At 39.2% G+C, this 20,398-nt stretch overlaps 1 protein-coding gene across 2 annotated transcripts in view; it reads left to right on the forward strand.

The window, feature by feature from the left end:
* The window catches only part of TRPM4 (transient receptor potential cation channel subfamily M member 4), a 60,108-nt gene that overhangs the window by 23,347 nt on the left and 16,363 nt on the right, over window positions 1-20,398 (forward strand). The window contains exons 11-18 of one of the 2 annotated variants that reach the window (XM_070730140.1): window positions 1,590-1,934; window positions 4,552-4,680; window positions 9,770-9,899; window positions 12,181-12,326; window positions 15,882-15,994; window positions 17,365-17,463; window positions 19,324-19,680; window positions 19,835-19,967. In XM_070730140.1, coding sequence (XP_070586241.1) covers window positions 1,590-1,934; window positions 4,552-4,680; window positions 9,770-9,899; window positions 12,181-12,326; window positions 15,882-15,994; window positions 17,365-17,463; window positions 19,324-19,680; window positions 19,835-19,967 — 1,452 coding nt within the window. The remainder of the gene's footprint in view (window positions 1-1,589; window positions 1,935-4,551; window positions 4,681-9,769; window positions 9,900-12,180; window positions 12,327-15,881; window positions 15,995-17,364; window positions 17,464-19,323; window positions 19,681-19,834; window positions 19,968-20,398) is intronic. The other variant, XM_070730141.1, reaches the window with a different exon arrangement.

The following is a 20,398-nucleotide window of genomic DNA, read 5'->3' on the forward strand; positions in this document are numbered from 1 at the left end:
ATGGTGGGGGAAATATACTGACTCTGGTAAAAGATGCTATTGCTAACATGTTGTAAGCCGCCCTGAATCTAAGGAGAAGGGTGGCATAAAAAATCAAATGAATGAATAATGAATCAATCATTTGATTGTGGGAGATTAGCTGGAAATGTGCATAGGTCATGCCAATGTATACCAGACCTGCTCAGACATATTTTTCAGTGCTTATAAAGAATTGTACTTTCAGAAAATCAAGATAATACTGATAGCACATTCTTAGATTCCCAATTTTTTTTTTAAAAAAAGACAAAAGTTTTCATCAGCTGGTGGTACACAGCTCACAAAAAGTATGTGCCTGTTTATAAAATCTATCACTCTGGAAAAGTACTAATAGGCTCCTACTGATTTGGGGCTATTATAGTAGAGACTGGCATGGTTCTTCTCTCACAATATCCATATTTGCAGGAACTTTTTAAAAAAGTACAGTGACGCCATTCAATTATTTTAGATTTCAAACCTAATGCTTCAATAAATCCTGAGGTTTGGAAAGCCACTGTTGCTGCTGCATTTGGAAGTCTCTGCCCATTTTATGTAGGGATTCTTAGATTCCTTCTCAAACCTATGCTGGGGTGATGAGACTATATCAGTGATGGCGAACCTTTTTTCCCCTCTGGTGCCAAAAGAGTGTGCGCGTGTACTATTGTGCATGCGCGAGTGCCCATATCCACAATTCAATGCCTGCCGAAAGCGAAAGCCACTTCCCCCACTCTGGAGGCCCTCTGGAGGCTGGAAACAGCCTGTTTCTCTACTTCTGGTGGGCCCAGTAGGCTCCTGTTTTGCTCCTCCCAGGCTCCAAAGGCTTCCCTGGAGCTGGGGAAGGGTGAAAACGCCCTCCCCACTCCCCTGGAGGCTCTTTGGTAGCCAAAAAACACCCTCCCAGAGCCTCTGTGCAAGCCAAAAATCAGCTGGCCAGCACACACATGCACGTTGGAGCTGATCCAGGAAAACCAGCTCACGTGCCAGCAGATATGGCTCTGCGTGCCACCTGTGGCACCCATACCATAGGTTCACCATCACTGGGCTATATTAAGTAAGAAGGAAGAAGGAGATGAATTGAAAACTAGCCACAAATTATCTGGGAAGAAGCAGAGTATGAAGAGAATAGCCATACAAGGCGAAACCTTTATTTGAGAGGCAGAATACCCTTTCAGGATGATTAAAGTGTGTTGCTTGTTTCGTCAAAAGTCTTACTGACTTTGAGAAGGACAAGTTGCCAAGGGTCATCATGGCTGCATCAACAAATGTTACCGTCTAAGGTGAAGGACAGAATGGTACCCGGAAACAGAACTAGCTGAATTTATCTCAGTCCTGGAGACAAAATAATGTCTTCCAGCACAGTTGAAGGAAAAGCCTATTAAGTGCCATGTGAAAAGACCGTCTCTGTGGGAAGAGAGCAGTCATGGATTCATGGAAGAATAACTTGTTCTACTCATAACCCTACAAGTTGTTCTTATCACACTTTAGCTAATGGAGTGCCCACTTTGATCTCCAAGTGGTTGCAAGCATCTACTCTCTTGAAACATAAACATTTTATTCTCTATCATTTCTTGCAGCCCAGCCTGCTGGCGAACCCAATGCGTGACGCACTGCTAGGTAATCGAACTGACTTAGTGCGCCTCTTTGTGGAGAATGGCTTGGATGTAGGACAGTTCCTGACATGGGGAAAGCTGGAACAGTTGTACGCTGGGTCCCCCAAGGTCTCACTGCTGCACCAGCTTTTGGAGCGATGCCAAAAGGCAGACTCTGAGCCACCCACTCCTCCTGAAGACTTTCTGCTGGAACGATCTTTGCCCGATTGCCATTTATCTCAGGTGTCTTTTGTTCTGTGCCAGCTGCTAGGGGATATCTGCGTTCCTTTTTATGCAGGACTATACCCTACTGGCCACAGAGGGATAGGGGTAAGTGGTAATATTCTGTGTACATTCCATTGGGCAGGGAGTGCATGGAGACAAGTAGGTTGCTTTGAGATATGGGAAGCATGAATGCCAAGGCAATCTAGCTGTTAAGATATTGGACTGAAAACAGAGAGTCCAGGACTCTGTTCAACCAGCAATTTATTTATTTATTCAACTTCTATGCTGCCCGATCCAGAAGGACTCAGGGTGGCTTACAATAATAATATAAAAAGAAAGAGAAATAGATACAGAACAATAAAAAGAAGTTGAATATAATCAAAAACTATAAAACTCTGTATTAAAAGAAACCCATTAATTATAAAACAGTCATAATCCATATATACATACCATTCATACAGTGCGGCCCTGTCAGTTGTTAGTTCATGCCTCCCCAGGCCTGCCAGCAAAGCCAAGTCTTATGGAAGGCCAGTAGGGTGGGAGCAGTATGGATATCAGTGGGTAGTTGGTTCCATAGAGTCGGGGCAGCCACAGAGAAGGCCTTCCCCTGTGGTCCTGCCAACCTGCGTTGCTTCGTTAATAGGACCCGGAGGAGGCCAACTCTATGCGCTCTTATTGGTCTCTGGGAGGTATGTGGCAATTCACCAGTTGTCTCTCTCAGTCCAGCTTATCTCACAGGTTTGTTGTTGTGAGGATAATATGTGTGGAGTTAACATCCTGCTCATTTCTCAGCTTGACTCTCTGAGGGAAAAATGGGAGCTAAACCAAATAAATATGGCTCTCTTATGGCTGCCGCTTTAAGCCTACTTTTCTTTAAAAGAAGGCAGAATTTTAAATAAAATAAATTCAAAAAATGGGAAAAGAAGCCTTTGTGGCTCCCCGAGAGTCAAATTTGAAGAAATCTTTTCCGTTTCCTCCCTACAACATTCTTTCTATCAGCAAAAGGATGAAAATGCTCCCAAAAGAGCTGGCTTATCCTGGCTGCACTGGAGAGGCATTTAACACTTTGAACTTTAAAATACATGCGTTGTTTCAAAAATCACTTACGATGCTACATTATTATTCCAAGTACTTACTGTTCTGACCCCACAAAGAGCCCTTCAAGAAATAAGTCCACACACACATCCGAAGTTTGCAAGTTTTAAACAGATAATTCTAATATTTGATAAAGCAGAAAAGTTTTCAAAATGCAGCGACCAGCAAGTAATGTCTTTTCTGTGTCCACTGATTATAATCCAGGAACAGATATCAAATGCATAACTATTTCTTCTTTGATCCCATAGCTAGCATTTTTGCACTGACTCACTGGAATTGGCAAGCAGTTTATTAGAAGGAACTTCTTATCTCTATAAGAAGTTCCTTCTAACAGTTCCATATCCAACTCCAATCATTCCATCATTCAGATTATACAGTTGACTTCCGCATTCATTCATCAGAAGACTAAACCTTGTATAGCCAGAAGGCGTGGCTAATTGTTCTATAGAGCTATTCACACATAGCTCTTTTCCTGTTCAGCCATTTCTGCCTGCTAATACTGCTGCACACTCTTGCATTGAGAAGAGGTTCTTCCTCTACTCCTGAGTCACTCATGGGCACCTCTGGAGGTGCCACAGACTCCACATCCTCTCTGACTTCCTTGCTATCTGAGGAAGTGTACTTGAGTGCCAAATAAATTGGCCTAGGACAGGGGTAGGCAAAGTTGGCTCTTCTATGACATGTGGACTTCAACTCCCAGAATTCCTGAGCCAATCATGATAGCTCAGGAATTCTGGGAGTTGAAGTCCACATGTCATAGAAGAGCAAACTTTGCCTACCCCTGGCCTAGTATACAAAACACACCCGTCTGTCAATCCTCAGAATCCGTGATCAGCTGAGTAGGATACGGACTGGGCACAACATTTACTAAAATAATTACAGTGCTCCCTCAATTTTCACGGGGATTGTGTTCTGAGACTGCCCGCGAAAGTCTAATTTCCGCGAAGTAGTGATGCGGAAGTAAATACACTATTTTTGGCTATAAAGAGTATCACAAGCCTTCCCTTAACACTTTAAACCCCTAAATTACAATTTCCCATTCCCTTAGCAACCATTTAGATTATTACTCACCATGTTTATTTATTAAATTTTATTAAAAAAAATATTTATTAAAGGTGGACGAAAGTTTGGCGATGACATATGACATCATTGGGCAGGGAAAACCGTGGTATAGGGAAAAACCACAAAGTATTTTTTAATTCATATTTTTGAAAAACCGTGGTATAGACTTTCCGCAAAGTTTGAACCCGCGAAAATCGAGGGAACACTGTATTGATTTTTAAAAATGAAAAATAGATCTATTTTATAATCTTATCTTTAGTAAAACTAGAACTTCAAGGCTGTACAATTCATAATGTTTCCTGTGGCTGAAACAAATTCTTAATATCAGATTTTGTGAGGAAGAAAATTTGCAGTGAGATAAGTTAGAACCCATCCCTGGTTTGAAACCTATTATATTTACCAAAAAAAAAAAAAGTCTAATGTTGCCAAGGGTAAAGTGTGGGTTAAGTTTTTGTTTCAATATTGATAATGAATTTTGATTAAGGTATGAAATCGATCCAAGACAAGAATGCGTGTCTGTGAATATTTTATTTCTCATGATGATCAAGATGTTTTCTCTGCCTAGAAAAAAGGATTATTACCAAATGGAGATTCCACATACCAAAATGAGCTGTCACCAAACCCATGGACTGATCTGTTTATCTGGGCAGTGTTGCTGAATCGAAAAGAGATGGCAATTTACTTCTGGGAAATGGTCTGTATTTTGATATGAGTCTAGCAATAATATTTGGCAATGTCTCTTACAGAATATTGTAGAAACATGTCGCAAATGCATAGAAAGGGTGATATAACTTATGAATTCCTCTGTCGCCACAGAACCTGATTGAAACTCGATGGCTTGCTGAACCATCAAGAATTTGATTACTTGTCTAAGTAATCACATCAGTGCTTTCCCTCCAATTTAAATTCAAAAGAAGTTAAGCAAAATAATTGGTGAGCTTTCTTTAATAGAAAGCAGGGTGAGATTAGGAATGTAGACAGATTTTATTATTTATTTGATTTTTTTTAATGCTGCTCTTCTCCTTAGACTCAGGGCGGCTTACAACATGTTAGCAATAGCACTTTTTAACAGAGCCAGCATATTGCCCCCACAATCCGGGTCCTCATTTTACCCACTTCGTATGGAAGGCTGAGTCAACTTTGAGCCGGTGATGAGATTTGAACTGCTGTTCTGCAGATCTAGCAGTCAGCTTTAGTGGCCTGCAGTACTGCACTCTACCCACTGCGCCACCTTAGCTCTTATACTGTGGATGTCATGCTTGGTCAACTCTCAAATTGCCTAATTAACAGACATTATGGGCTCCCCATCAGAGATAGGTTCCTACTGGTATGATCCAGTGCGCCAGTCTAGTAGTGGCCCACCGATTGCACAATTTGGGTGTGACTGCTCAGGTGCTGTCTTTGCCAGTCTGTGCATGCATCCTTTTCCCCCTAATTTTTGATGATTTTTCTACTCTCTGAGCATGTGCAGAAGAACAATCATGCTAGTAGACATGCGTGCATGAGACATTGTGATGTGGATGCAGTGCACTGGTAGGAAGGTAAGAGGAACCCACCACTGCCCTCCATGCCTGTAACTTGTCAATCAGCCTATTTCTGAATATGAGTTTAGCACTATTTTATTTTTTTATTTTTTTATTTTTTTTCAAAACAAAGCAAAACATTAACATACTTTTTTTTAAAAAACGTACAACAAAAGTAGGAGCTATTGCTGCTCCGTTCTTGTCAGAAGTCTCCAGAGGAAAACCTATGCAAATCAAATCATACAGGAAAAGAAAGAAAAAAAAGTGTATACTTATATTTTCTTATTATTTACATATTTTAGCCACATATAACTATATAATATTTATTTTATTTATTTATTTGATTTTTATGCCGCCCTTCTCCTTAGACTAATATATTCAATTATTTAGATATTCTTCTATTCAACCAGTCATAGAGCTTGGCCCAAATTTTATAATATTCAGTTTCCTCTTGTCCCTTCAACCGCCTTGTCATCATATCCATTTCAAAAGTTTAGCGCTATTTTAAAAGAGCGCTAAACTCATATTTAAATAGAAAACTATCTGGCAGGTTGCATATATATGGAGAAAGAGCAAGGGATGAAACAACAGGAAGCTCTTACCAGAATATCTCCGGGACCGCCTTCTGCCACACGAATCCCAGCGACCAGTTCGGTCCCACAGAGTTGGCCTTCTCCGGGTCCCGTCGACTAAACAATGTCGTCTGGCGGGACCCAGGGGAAGAGCCTTCTCTGTGGCGGCTCCAACCCTCTGGAACCAACTCCCCCCTGAGATTAGGATTGCCCCCATCCTCCTTGCCTTTCGGAAACTCCTTAAAACCCACCTCTGCCGTCAGGCATGGGGGAACTGAAACATCTCCCCCTTGCCCATGTTGTTTTGGTGTTAGATTGATTGTGTGCTTGTTTTTTTAATATTCTGGGGTTGTTTTTTATGAATTTTTTAGCTTAACATTGTAATTGGATTGGTGGGTATTGGATTTGTTATTATGTATTGTTTTTACTTGTTGTGAGCCGCCCCGAGTTTGAGGAGAGGGGCGGCATATAAATCCAATACATCTAATCTAATCTAATCTAATCTTATCATCTATCTGGTAATGTTCTTTTCCTCATCATAAGTGTGTTCTGCACTTGTGATTTATGAGCTTGGTAAGAGTAAAGCAAAAGGGCCAATCAATATCAAACATGCCCTTTTCTTAATTAGTGTTGTGAAGAAATGGCAATGCATTGCAACAGCAAATGATAACACCAAAAGCAGCCATAGAGTAGGTAAAATAACAGGACTATCCTTTCCTAAAGTAATAAAAATAATGAATACTTGACTGCATGAAATCCTTTGTCAGCAGAAGCAGAAGAAAATCTGTTTACTCCCTTACTGGTTTGCTGGTCTGTACCGTAATAAAAATCCATTGAACTTGCTTGCTGGTGGCAATAGCACGTAGCTAGCAGAACTCAGCTCATACTTCAATTTAAATTGGCTTTCTTGTGCAATGCAGACTACTGGACACAGGTCTAGTGCTCCTTCAAAACCCCCCCACAAAATCCATATCCCAAACATGGCTTTCTAAAAAGCAACTGGACATTTTTAATTCTGAAGCTTCTTAAAGGAGAACTGAAACATTTTCAAGGAAAATCAAGAAAGTCCAGTCAAGTTGCCTTTTGGGAAAACATATTTGGGACAATCATGATCAGGATGATTGAGAATCTCCATAGACACTAAACCCATGTATATTAAGAACCTACACATTTATATATGCATATATAAAGACTTCATAAGCATTTTGAAAGACATAAGGCAAGCTTTAGGGGCAGAATCTACCATGAAAGCTAAGTATCTGGTCTCTCCAATTTCTCCTTCATAAAAGTTGTTGTTGTTGTTGTTTGTTTGTTGTTATTGTTTATTGATTGATTGATTGGATTTATGTGCCAACCCTCTCCGAGGACTCATTACATTTTTGATTAAATTATATTTCCATTGATATAAAAGTTTATGGTACTATTTAAAAAAGTGATGTTTATTCAAAAACACTATATACTTTTCCCAAGAGGTTTCCACAATTTTGGCTATTTCTGTAACTTTAAGACAACTTTAAGCTGCTTCTTTTGTGGACTAGGGATGAGACAACATCAATGTCATTGGGACATCCATTTTAAATTGTCCCAAATTGGTTAATGATACATGTGGATGATGTTACGAGAAGGAAATAGGGATGGCAGTCATTCATCTCATGTTATATTTGCTTTTTGCGGTAAACAAAAGCCAAGAAACAAGCCAACCAACAATTGTCATAGTGCTGGTGGAATAACAATGTATGGGAATAAATGACTGGAAATGGATAGTAATGGCTAGTGATGAGACATTTTGGCAACAGAAGGGAGAGAGTTGAATCCAGAAGCCTCAAAACAAGTAGATATTTCCAATAGTGGGAAACTCCCTACTGTACAGCTCCAGAATATTTTTTGCCAAATTTCTTTTATTGTCAGATTCAAATTAGCATGACACTGATGTGTAGATGAGTGAAACCAATTCAGGAAAACATCCCTAATTATCTTCCTCCATCCCTTCCTTTTTCCCTCTCTCTCTTTTTAAAAAGAGTTCATGTAGTTCCATCATCAAGTAGTAGTCAGAGGGTGGAGGAGTAAATCAAACCCTGGAACGGTACAGAGGAAAAGAGAAAAAAAGCCTGTTCACTAGTGAATTAATTGGGCTGCTCTTAACTTTAAAAATGTGTCTGCTTTAATTATGACTCTGTGGATCTCATCTAATTGCTGTCTTGGGAGCAGAGTGGATGGGATGGGGAGAAAGCAGAAGACGATGCTTAGAATGAAAGTCAAGGAATTATTTTCTATGTCAATATTGTCTATGCTTCTATGTCTATGCTGTGCAACAGAAATGTTGCAGAGAAGGATGTACGAGGTTTTGCAGTAGTGATATTTTACCAAAGCGAAGTTGCTGCTCAATAAGCAAGTGCAAATAAAACAAAAACACCTTGTAATTGTCAAAAGAATAGAAAATGCTAAAAGAAGAATATGATTTGGTGACTAATAATAACAGCAGTGGGATAGTTCTGTTGCAGGTGTATTTGGCTCTTTATTTTTATCCTGTTTCCTGTCTGCAATTACATGGTACCTCTATTTACGGACTTAATTCGTTCCGTGACCAGGTTCTTAAGTAGAAAAGTTTGAAAGAAGAAGCAATTTTTCCCATAGGAATCAATGTAAAAGCAAATAATGTGTGCAACTGGGGAAACCACAGGGAAGGTGGAGGCCCTGTTTCTACCCAGGATATTCCTAGAGAGGCCCCACAGAGGCTTCTCCCTGCCTTTTCCGGCCCTGTTTCCTCCCAGGATATTCCTAGAGAGGCCCCACAGAGGCTTTCCCTGCCTTTTCCGGCCCTGTTTCCTCCCAGGATATTCCTAGAGAGGCCCCACAGAGGCTTCTCCCTGCCTTTTCCGGCCCTGTTTCCTCCCAGGATATTCCTAGAGAGGCCCCACAGAGGCTTTCCCTGCCTTTTCCGGCCCTGTTTCCTCCCAGGATATTCCTAGAGAGGCCCCACAGAGGCTTTCCCTGCCTTTTCCGGCCCTGTTTCCTCCCAGGATATTCCTAGAGAGGCCCCACAGAGGCTTTCCCTGCCTTTTCCAGTTAGTTTCAGAGCCTCAAGTTTGTATGTAAAAAATGGTTCTTGAGAAGAGACAAAAAAATCTTGAATACTTGGTTCTTATCTAGAAAAGGTCATAAGTAGAGGCGTTTGTAGGTAAAGGCACCACAGTATAGACAAACTCAAATAATCATTTTTTTTCTCAGCATTTATTGCAGTTTATTTTACAGACATAAAAGTTCCCAAAGAAAGAAAAGATTGGGGACAAGTCTCTCCAACTGTTTCTTTGCTACTTTGATAATTCTTTAGTCATCATTAAATGAAACCTAATATTACTCAATTTCTGAAAACTTGGTCAGCTTCACAGTGTAGATTATATTTTTACTTGCTTATTTTTGTTTCTACAGGTAGTTACTGTGCATTTCTTCTAAAAAATATTTTACATGCACCATAGCTTTGAAAATAACAGTGTTACACAGTGCAGGGATGTCACAACTGCCCAAAATATTTTCTGTAAACATAGTTAGAAAAATAAATATATGGCAAGAAGATATGTTGGAACATGTGCCATTTGTTTTGTATCAAAGGTGATATCACACCAATGGGTTACAAATGCATGCAAATCTTCCAACATCTCCAGTAATTGTCTTTTTCTTTCAACTGCAGGCACCTGATGCAGTGGCTGGGGCATTGGCAGCAGCAAAAATACTGCGGGAACTTTCACATCTGGAGACAGAGACAGAGGAAGTGGCAGCCATGAAGGATTTAGCAATGCACTTTGAAAACCTGGCCATAGGTGAGTGATGGGGAAAGGCGGGGTGACAGGAGAAATGACTGCTTAAGAGAAAGGGGCTGATTTTCGATATAACTGAAGTTTAGTAGCTTTACCCTTAGACTATCCAGTGTTGACCTCACCTGATTCCTAAGAGGTCAGTAAGGTGTGTGCATAAGTGCACCAGGGTGTCTTCCCTCCCCTGTCCTAATGTTTCTTTTATTTTTTACTAGTACCAAGCATATGAATATTATTATTTCTAATGTTTCTTCTTATTTTTTTTCTTGTTACTAGTACCATGTATATGAATATTATTATATATTATTATTATTTATAAGATTTGTATGCCACACCGAGTCTACGGAGAGGGGCGGCATACAAATCTAATAAATAATAATAATAATAATAATAATAATAATAATAATAATATATTTACATATCTCCAATATGTACTTGACAAAACAAACAAACAAATAAATAAATAAATAAATAAAATAAGGTGTTTGGATTTAAACTTCGAACATTCAGCTGAATTCCACATACCTTAAAATTTCTGAGTTTGACAAACGCTAGTTTGGAACAACCGTCTAGATATACTGAGCTATTGTCAGAGGTAGCTTACTCCTGGTTAAGACTGTTTCACGCGAAGCGGTAGCAAGCCGCTGGTGATGTCACGATGACATCACAGAACCGGTTCTGTCGGTGCCGGTTCATGGACGCCTCCATCTTTATTTACTTACTTTGAAATTTTCCCCATTTTTTTTCTTTTGCGTATGCACAGAAGCCAAATTTCTGGCAATGCGCATGCATCGTTTTGGTTTTGACTTTTGGGGGGGATTTTTTGGGGGGGGCACTGCACACGCACATGCGGTCTTGCAGCAAAGGAGGAAGCACACTGGTAGAAAGGCAAGTTAGAGCCCACCCCTCCTATTGTAACAACAGGCATGGATAGTATGAGAACTGATTTCCAGACCACCCAAAAGGCATAATAGGATGGAATCTGTGTCAGTGGAAGGGATTATTGGCATAATACAACATGCCATTCTTCATACAGGGGAATATAGGAAGAGGAAAGAGAAGGAGAAAAGAATAGGTTGTAATGCTCATGAAATGAAAGACTTTATGGAGAAACTCAGTGATAGGCATTTACCGTAGTTGAAATTGATTTTAAATGCCTTATTATTCAAATATAGATTTACTGGCTAGTTTCCAATGATTAAATTTTGCATTGATAGTTTCCACCAATTTGTAAAAGTGATGTAAATGGATAAATTTTGGAAATAGTGAGAAGTAGTTTTCACACTACAAGCTTCTTTTCTAGTCCACCAATCGAAGTCCCTATTTTCTGACTGGTAGAAAAATGTCCAAGCTGCTCCATCTCAAATCCAGTGTTTCTTGGCCCCCTATCATGTTTACTGTAAAAAAAAACCAAAAACCTTTTGCAATATACAGTATAGGCACCCTAACAAATGCATGTTTTCCATAGGAGCAATTTCTTACCATAACCTTCCACATCCTGACTTAGCTTTAGCAATTCATTTTTTCAGAAAGGAGAGAAAGTGTAGCATTTTTATAACTGATTTATTTGCTTATTTCACCACTTGAAAGGACATGTATGTGAAGGTTTTGATATCATGTTTGTAGTTACCGTACTTGGGAAAACTTTAATGAAAAGTTACTCGTACAGATTTTTGAATGAAACTTTGGTGTCAAATTGTCTACTTGACAGTAGTTTTTGAGTTTAAGAGAATTACTACATTATCATGGAGCTGCCACATCCAGGAATATTTGTTATTTTTATAATTATATTTTCATTGCCTTCATTTCTAAGTTTCTCAGCTGGTTGCGAGCAAATGTTGGCAAATATATAGAAATATGTGTGTTGGAGTATTGTGAAACTATGATTTTATATCATTTTTATGAACTGGAAAACTCAAACAGTTGTTGTTAGCATACAGAACATTTTAGTAAGTACAAAGGACAATCGATTATTGACATATTTAGGAATAACCTCTGTTTTTGATCTTCTCTCTGAGCTCTAAATAGCAAAAGTATAGATTTTAACAAATGAATATCAGTATAAAAATCGGAAAGATCCAAAGATAGCTCAGAATTATTGGCAGTTAATGTGGACATGAATTGTTAAGTCTTGGCAGGCTGATGATTTGGTATTACCATAATATTAATCTTGCTGCATAGTGGTTCCTTAAATTAAGGAGAGTTGTGAAATGTGCAAATGTTTTTAATTCCTTTACTGTTTTATGCTTAAATATCTCTCTCCTCCCTCTTAATTCTACAATTCCAGGAGTATTCAGTGAATGCTACCGTAATAGTGAGCCACGGGCCTACAAGCTACTGGTGTGCTGTTCCCACCTCTGGGGTGGAGCCACTATCCTCCATCTGGCTCACCAGGCTGATGCCCGCCTCTTTTTTGCACAGGATGGTGTGCAGGTATGGCCACGCAGAGATTCACTGAGCTACTGTAGGTTCTGAATGTGCTTGGTATTTAAGGATGAATATGCGTTATGTCCCTTTGGACCTCTTAAAGAGTGTGTTCAGAAGGGAATTATGACCCTTCAGACATTGGTGAATAATTAATGGTGCAAAAGGCTTGCAGAGGATCATAGGTTCCTATTAGGGGTGGGTTCCTCTTACCTTCCTACTGCTGCATTGCATGCTCATTGCAATGTTTCATGCGCATGTGCTACGCTTGCTTTCATGCATGTGCAGAGGGATTATTTTCCTTCTGTGCATGCTCAAAGAGCAAGAAACATGCTGAAAATTAGGGGAAAAGATGGCGCCATGCACAGACTGGCAAAGATGGCACCTGAGCCATCGTGCCCAAATTTATTTATTTATTTATTTATTTATTCATTCATTCATTCATTTGATTTGATTTGCTTTGATTTGATTTGTATGCCGCCCTTCTCCGAGGACTCGGGGCGGCTCACCGCATATCAAAAAAACATAGCAATACATCTAAAAAAATCTAATTAATATGATTTAAAAGACTTTAAAAAACCTCCAATATAATTTAAAAGCATTCATCATCATTCATTCAACAAAACATACTAAAACATTCATTGGTCAGAGGGCTAGGCTCTCATGGCCCCAAGCCTGGCGGTATAAAGAGGTCATTTTGCACAATCGGCGAGCCACCAGTGGAGTGGCGCACACGTAGGGACCCACCTCTGGTTCCTATCCCAAATAGCATAATAGTAGGATAATTGTGTTCATTAGAACACAATTGTGTTCACATAATTGTGTTCATTAGAAATTGGGATGGAGCTTTCATGGAATAAAAATGATATATAAGACTAGGGAAGTAATCTCTTTAGAAAACCAAGCAAAATATTATACAACTTAAAACTTCAGGCTAGCAATTACAGGAGCGAAGGCACTGTAGCTTTCCTTACATAATACATAATAACCGCAATTGGGCCTGGCCACTTCATTGCTAAGTGACAAGTTTGTAAATGAGATACCATGTGACTATAACAAACTTACAGTTCTACCGTGGTCATTATGAGTCACCATGGGTTGTTTAAGTGAGACATCATATGATTGACATGTTTACTCTCCGCTTCTCTGTTGACTCTGCTTGTTGGAAACCAGCTGTAAGCAAATGACAATAACGTAACCATGGGTCAATGTGATGGTCATAAACACGTACTGATTGCAAAGTGTCCAAATCTTGATCATGTCATTGCAGGGACAAAGAGGTGGCTATAAATTAAAAAATTGGTCACAAAATTACTTTTTCAGCACTCTCATAACAAAAAAGTCACTAAACAGGGCAGTCATTAAGGGAAAATTGCGGCGTACAAATCTAATAAATAAATAAATATGTATTTGAGACTTGGATTGGCCAGATCAGGGGTAGGCAAAGTTGGCTCTTCTATGATATGTGGACTCCAACTCCCAGAATTCCTGAGCCAGCATGATTGGTTCAGGAATTCTGGGTGTTGAAGTCCACAAGTCATAGAAGAGCCAACTTTGCCTACCGCTGGCCCAGATGAAGGCAGCAAAGAGGATAAAATCAATGCCTGAGAAATAGATTTTAATTAAAATTAGGCTAGAATATAGATAGATGTTTGGAGCCTGGCAGGATTGTTCTCAAATATTTGAAGGAATATCACGTATGACAGTGGTTCCAAAAGTGGGCAGTACCGCTCCCTAGGGAGAGATGGGATGACTTAGGGGGGCGCTAAATGAAAAGGGGGTGGCAGGATGGGTGCTAAAAGACACCATGAAAGGCAGAAAAACACATTGGGTCAGTAGGAAAGGCAGGGAGAAAGGAAGAAAAAAAGAAAGATTGTAGAAAGGAAGACAGAAAAAGAAAAAAGGAAGGAAGGAAGGAAGGAAAGAAAGAAAGAAAGGAAGGAAGGAAGGAAGACAGAAAGAAAGAAAGAAAGAAAGAAAGACTTATGACCACAACTGAGCCCAAAACTTTGGTTGCTAAGCGAGAGCGTTGTTAAGTGAGTTTCACCACATTTTAGAAGTTGGCCACACCCATCTGGTCACCCAACCACCAAGCCATGCCCACCTGAAGAGGGTGGGGACACTGCGGATGAGTTTGTAGCACCAAGGGGCAATGGACTGAAAATTTGGGGACCATTGGCGTACAGGATGATGGCCATTCAGGCAACATATGAAGAAAACAATTCCAGCAATTTCACAATATGGAAAAAAGATAACAGTTGAACATTAAAATAATCTGGTGGCACACGTAAAACAAGCTACCTCAGGCAATGAAGAGGTTTTTTTCCCATCAGAGGTTTTTAAATCAAAATTGGATGGGGTAGTTACAGTATTATGTATGCTATAATATTTGACTATGTTGTAGCAATAAACTAAATCACTGTTGAGAGGTTTTTCCAGTTCTGCAATACTGTGAATCCTGGATTTATTCTACCAGCTGTTTGAAGAAGCTGCAGCCTTAGGATCGACCTACTTCGCACTTATGACTATGAGTTGGGTGTCCTTAGATTTGGATGCTTAGATTTATAAACTGCAGGGCACAAATATTGTTAAGCACTACGTGGAGTGCTAATAATGTTGGAGGATAATGGAATGTAAGGATTATGGAATGTAAGCAAATAAAATCATAGTAACCAGAGGTCATATAATATAGAACATCATAAAATAGAATAACATAGCAACAAAGCATTAAATAATAAAATTATAAAAGCATACCATAGGGTCAGTAGAGAGAACTTGGCCTTAGCTTAAAAATGAGAGGAAATTTTGGAAATTGGGGCCAATGATACTTCTACACACAGCACCATGTTCATGTAGCTATCTAGTCCAAAGTTGGACAAATATTTTTCCTCCATTTATAGCTACCCACATACTGAGCTAGCAACTGTCTCCTCCGAATTAAGCTTATTTCCAGATGGCCAGGTGGTGTCTCAAAATCTGAGTTTCCGCTGCTAATTTCAACCTTGAAAAAACTCCTTGGGAGGAGGATTCTTCTAGTGACAGAGAAGACAAATGATTCCTGGAGGATCCCGATCCTGACTTAGACCCTTCTAAGAAATAGATAATACGTCTTGAATCTCCCAACTGGAAACAAGGCATAACATACCCAATCTTTTAAAAGGGCATCTAACAGGAACCTACTATATACCACCCAATTAATCTGCTGTACATTTCTTCTAAGCTCTATGTTAGACATTTTCTAAAACAGGAAATTAGGAAGGAGAAATAAAACTGTTTCTTCAGGTCAAGCAGAATTTTCAAGAGGACAAAGCATAGTAGACCACTGCACTACTTTGAAGGCCCTTATTCAAAATACTATAACAGGCATACAAAACACCTCTTTTTCAGTTTTATTGACCTTGCCTTTCTCTCAATTGACAAGCCTTGACTGTGGGAGAAACCAACTAGTACAAATATTAATAAGCACCTTCTTGAGTTAATTATTGAATTACATACGTGCTAGCTGGCATCATGGCTCATCTCTGTATTTTTAAGTGCTGACTTTCTCTTGTGTTTTTCTAATAGTCCCTGCTTACCCAGAACTGGTGGGGAGAAATGGATCGAAGTACCTCTGTATGGAAGTTACTTCTCACATTTTTTTGTCCCCCTCTCATCTTCACTAACCTCATTAAATACAGGTGAGTGCTACTGGGTATAGTTTGATTTACACTTAATATTGTGGCAGAGAGAAGGGAGCTGTGCATTGCTGATAGCCTACAGTGTAGTTATTGTAGTTACAATGTTCCCTCAATTTTCGCGGGTTCGAACTTCACGAATAGCCTATACCACGGTTTTTCAAAAAATATTAATTAAAAAATACTTCACGTTTTTTTTCCTATACCACGGTTTTTCCCACCCAATGATGTCATATGTCATCGCCAAACTAATAAATTTTGCAAATAAATAACAAAAAAAAAATTATTATTAATAAATAATTATGTTTATAAATAGCAGGATCACTAAGTGTCTTATTCAATGATGAATACCAGTAATAATGGTGAGTAAATGGTTGTTAAGGGAATGGGAAATGGTAATTTAGGGCAGTGATTTTCAACCTTTTTTGAGCCGCGACACATTTTTTACATTTACAAAACCCTGGGGCACATTGAGCGAGGCGGGGGGGGGGGGGGGGCTAAAAAAAGTTTGGACAAAAAAATTCTCTCTCTCCCCCTTCCTTCCTCTTTCCTTCTCTCTCTCCATCCCTCTTTCTTTCTCTTCCTTCCTTCCTCTCTTTTTTGCTCTCTTTCTCTCCCTCCTTACCTCCCTCTATGTCTTTCTCTCTCTCTCCTTCCCTCCCTCTCTTTCTCTCTCTCTCTCTTGCTTTCTTTCTCTTGTTCTCTTTCTCTCTCTCTCTTGCTTTCTCTCTCTCTCTCTTGTTCTCTTTCTCGCTCACTCGCTCTTTCTCTCTCTTGCTTTCTTTCTTTCTCTTTCTTTCTCTCTCTCTTGCTTTCTTTCTCTCTCTGAGCTTCGTGGCACACCTGACCATGTCTCGTGGCACACTAGTGTGCCACGGCACACTGGTTGAAAAACACTGATTTAGGGGTTTAAAATGTTAAGGGAAGGCTTGTGATACTGTCCATAGCCAAAAATGGTGTATTTACTTCCGCATCTCTACTTTGTGGAAATTCAACTTTCGCGGGTGGTCTCGGAACGCATTCCCCGCAAAAATTGAGGGAACACTGTATTTAGTAACTGCAATTCCTGAATATCAAAAGTACTGAGTGTTTCTTTCTATTAACAAGAGCGTGAATAAATATATTTTCCTTAGCTTCAAGGTAACCATTCTCTTTTGAGCAGACATTTCAAAACCTGCAATTGACCTGCCAGAGGACAATTAATCCACCTACCAGAACAAGTGGAACAAATGCATTAAAATTTTAAGTCAGTGTCCCTGGAATTTCTAGCAGTAAATTTAATTTCTATCATTAAATTGCATGGGTAAATTTTAGGATAAGCATTTAAAATGTGGTCAGGTGGTCATTCTGATCTGTAATGTGATCTTTAATAGGAGCATGGATGATGATCTGCGGCTGGATTCCTTGGAACAGTTTGAAATGGACAGTCTTGATACAGATGTGAAAAGTACCATCGGAGACATGTTGTCTGAGTAAGGGAATGGTCATGATCTTGGGAACATGGGCCTGTGGGAGGATGGAAGTATGGGCTATCATAAATGAAGAGTGTTGATGCAGTGGAACTGATGGGTGGCCTGGATCTCTTCAGAATATTTATTTATTTATTTATTTTGTCCAATACACAATGAGGGTTTTAGTGGGTATATATCTATATACACATAGTAAAATACATGATGAACGTTATAGAGGAGATACTCATAGTAAAATATATCTAAGAAATAATAGAAAAGAAGGTATAGTAATAGAACATATCAATGAAAGAACAGAAGAAGAGATATAGGAATAGAGGAAGGGTATAGGAGATATAGGAGAGCAATAGGACAGGGGACGGAAGACACTCTAGTGGACTTGTACTCGCCCCTTACTGACCTCTTAGGAATCTGGATAGGTCAACCGTAGATAATCTAAGGGTAAAGTGTTGGGGGTTTGGGGATGACACTATGGAGTCCGGTAATGAGTTCCACGCTTCGACAACTCGGTTACTGAAGTCATATTTTTTACAGTCAAGTTTGTAGCGGTTAATATTAAGTTTAAATCTGTTGTATTCTAGGTTTTCCCCTCTTTTGTCAAAAAGTAATGTAAAAACCAAGGAATGGAAACTGTAGTCCTCGAAATTTAGCTGAACTAGAGCTTCTAGCATTCCCCACTGCCTAGGAATTGGTGGAAGCTTAAAGATTATTATTTTTAAGCACTTATTTATTTAAATTGCCTCTTTTCAGAAGAGACATTTTGAAGTTGCTCATAAATTCATATGCCAATATACACTGCTCAAAAAAAAAAGGGGGGGGGACACTTAAACAACATGATATAACTCCAAGTAATTCAAACTTCTGTGAAATGAAACTGTCCACTTAGGAAGTAACACTGATTGGCAATCAATTTCACATGCTGTTGTGCACATTCAACCTTGTACAGAATAAAGTATTCAATGAGAATATTTCATTCATTCAGATCTAGGGTGTATTATTTGAGTGTTCCCTTTAATTTTTTTTTGAGCAGTATATTTTATTTAATGAATTAATGAATTATTATTTTTATTTTTTTAATAAAATTTATTTATTAAATTATAAAAGATAACAAAAAGGAAAAGGATAAGAAGGAAGGGGGGGTACAAAATCAAAAGGATATAGGAGCATAATAAAATTGTTGCATAGTAATACATAAACATTTACATCTCAATGTTATATTTCTTAAACTATACAAATATAAGTTGTCACTGTCATTAACGTATATATCTTAATGTTCTATATACTGTATAATTCGTGATATTTAGATTCAAGTACATATATATATATTAGTTAATAAGAGGTAAATAAGAGTGACTTATCAAAAAAGAAAAACAGAAAATGAAAATATAATTAAAGACGGAGGAAGTTTTAATAGTCAAACGAAGTAATTAGGGAAAGTTGAGATTTAAGTAGAAAAGAAGCGGGTAAGGAATGGTGGGAGAGGTAAATCTGCGTGTGACGCAGACGTTTTCAGGTGATACGACATAGTATGGTAATAAGATAGCGGGTGTATATGTAAGGTATAGTAAATATATAGTTATGTAAGAAAGTATAGAAATTTGCTATAGGAATTAGTAAGTAGTTGTATTAGAATGTTATGGTGGGAGTAAGTATTTCTATTAGGTTTAAAGACGAATAAAGAGAAATATGATATAAAAATCGTTCTCAAATTAAATTTTATGCTAGTCGGTTTTGGAATTGTTTTGTAGGTCGATATTATTTCCATTTAGAATGGTCAAAGATGAGATAGGTTAATTAATTAGTTAATAGAGTCAATTTATCGGTGGAACTCAAACATTTCTCTCTCTTCATATCTTGACTCAGAAGTTTGGGACCTCCCTCCCCTCTTTCTGTTCGACAACTCTGGTTACGACGGTGGCATCAGTTCTGGGTAGCCCCTGTGACAGCATTCCTGGGCAATGTGGTGATGTACTTGCTCTTGCTCTTGCTCTTCTCCTACGTTCTGCTGCTGGATTTTGACCCTCCGCCTCCCAAAGGTCCATCTGGCACTGAGATAGCTCTGTATATTTGGGTCTTCACGTTAGTCTGTGAAGAGGTGCGCCAAGGATGTTTTATGGGCTCCCGCCCTTTGTTGCAGAGAGTACGACGGTACTTCCTGGACACATGGAACCAGTTTGATATCACGGCCCTGCTACTCTTCATGGTAGGGCTAGTGTGCAGGTAAGAGCTCTTCTGTATTGTATCATTTACTCTGAAGTTTTTGAATGAGCTGGTGAGGTTAGCGACCAATACCGCTGGAGTTAAAAAGGAATGGCTTGTACAGTTTAGAATCGGTGATCTTTCTTTTCTCTTTATTCCACTGTCTACATCGCAGGCTGTTTCCTTCGTCCTATGAAACAGGACGCACCATCCTGTGCCTGGATTTCATGATCTTCACCCTTCGTCTCATCCACATCTTTGCAGTCAATAAACAGTTGGGGCCCAAGATGATTATCGTTGGCAGGATGGTGAGAAGGTGCATTTTTTGATGCACATGGAATAATACGCAGAAAGAGGATTGTTGAAGGGGCTGGAGGGTTGCTTGTTTAGCTTAAGAATGAATGGACACTGTCCAACGAAATCTAAGCCAAGTGCAAATGAAATAGAGATGATGCAGAGGCTATTGGATTTAACACAGGAGAGCAAATTGTCTTTCAACGTGGCAATTAATTGGCCCACTTATGCTGACAGAAGGGGCAGGTTGTGGGCTGTCAAGGAATTCTGGATGGCTGGGTCCAGAAGGATCTACCTTGGCATAATTTCTGCCTTCTGAAACATCATGTCCTCCTCCACCCTTCAATAGGATCTGCCCTCAGCATATTGGCTTTCCAAAAAGGCCTGAAAACCTGGCTCTGGGAAGCATTCACAATGGAGGTGATTAACAGACAGATAAGAAGAC

The sequence above is a fragment of the Erythrolamprus reginae genome, chromosome Z, assembly GCF_031021105.1.
Source record: "Erythrolamprus reginae isolate rEryReg1 chromosome Z, rEryReg1.hap1, whole genome shotgun sequence".
In the NCBI taxonomy this organism is placed as follows: domain Eukaryota; kingdom Metazoa; phylum Chordata; class Lepidosauria; order Squamata; family Dipsadidae; genus Erythrolamprus; species Erythrolamprus reginae.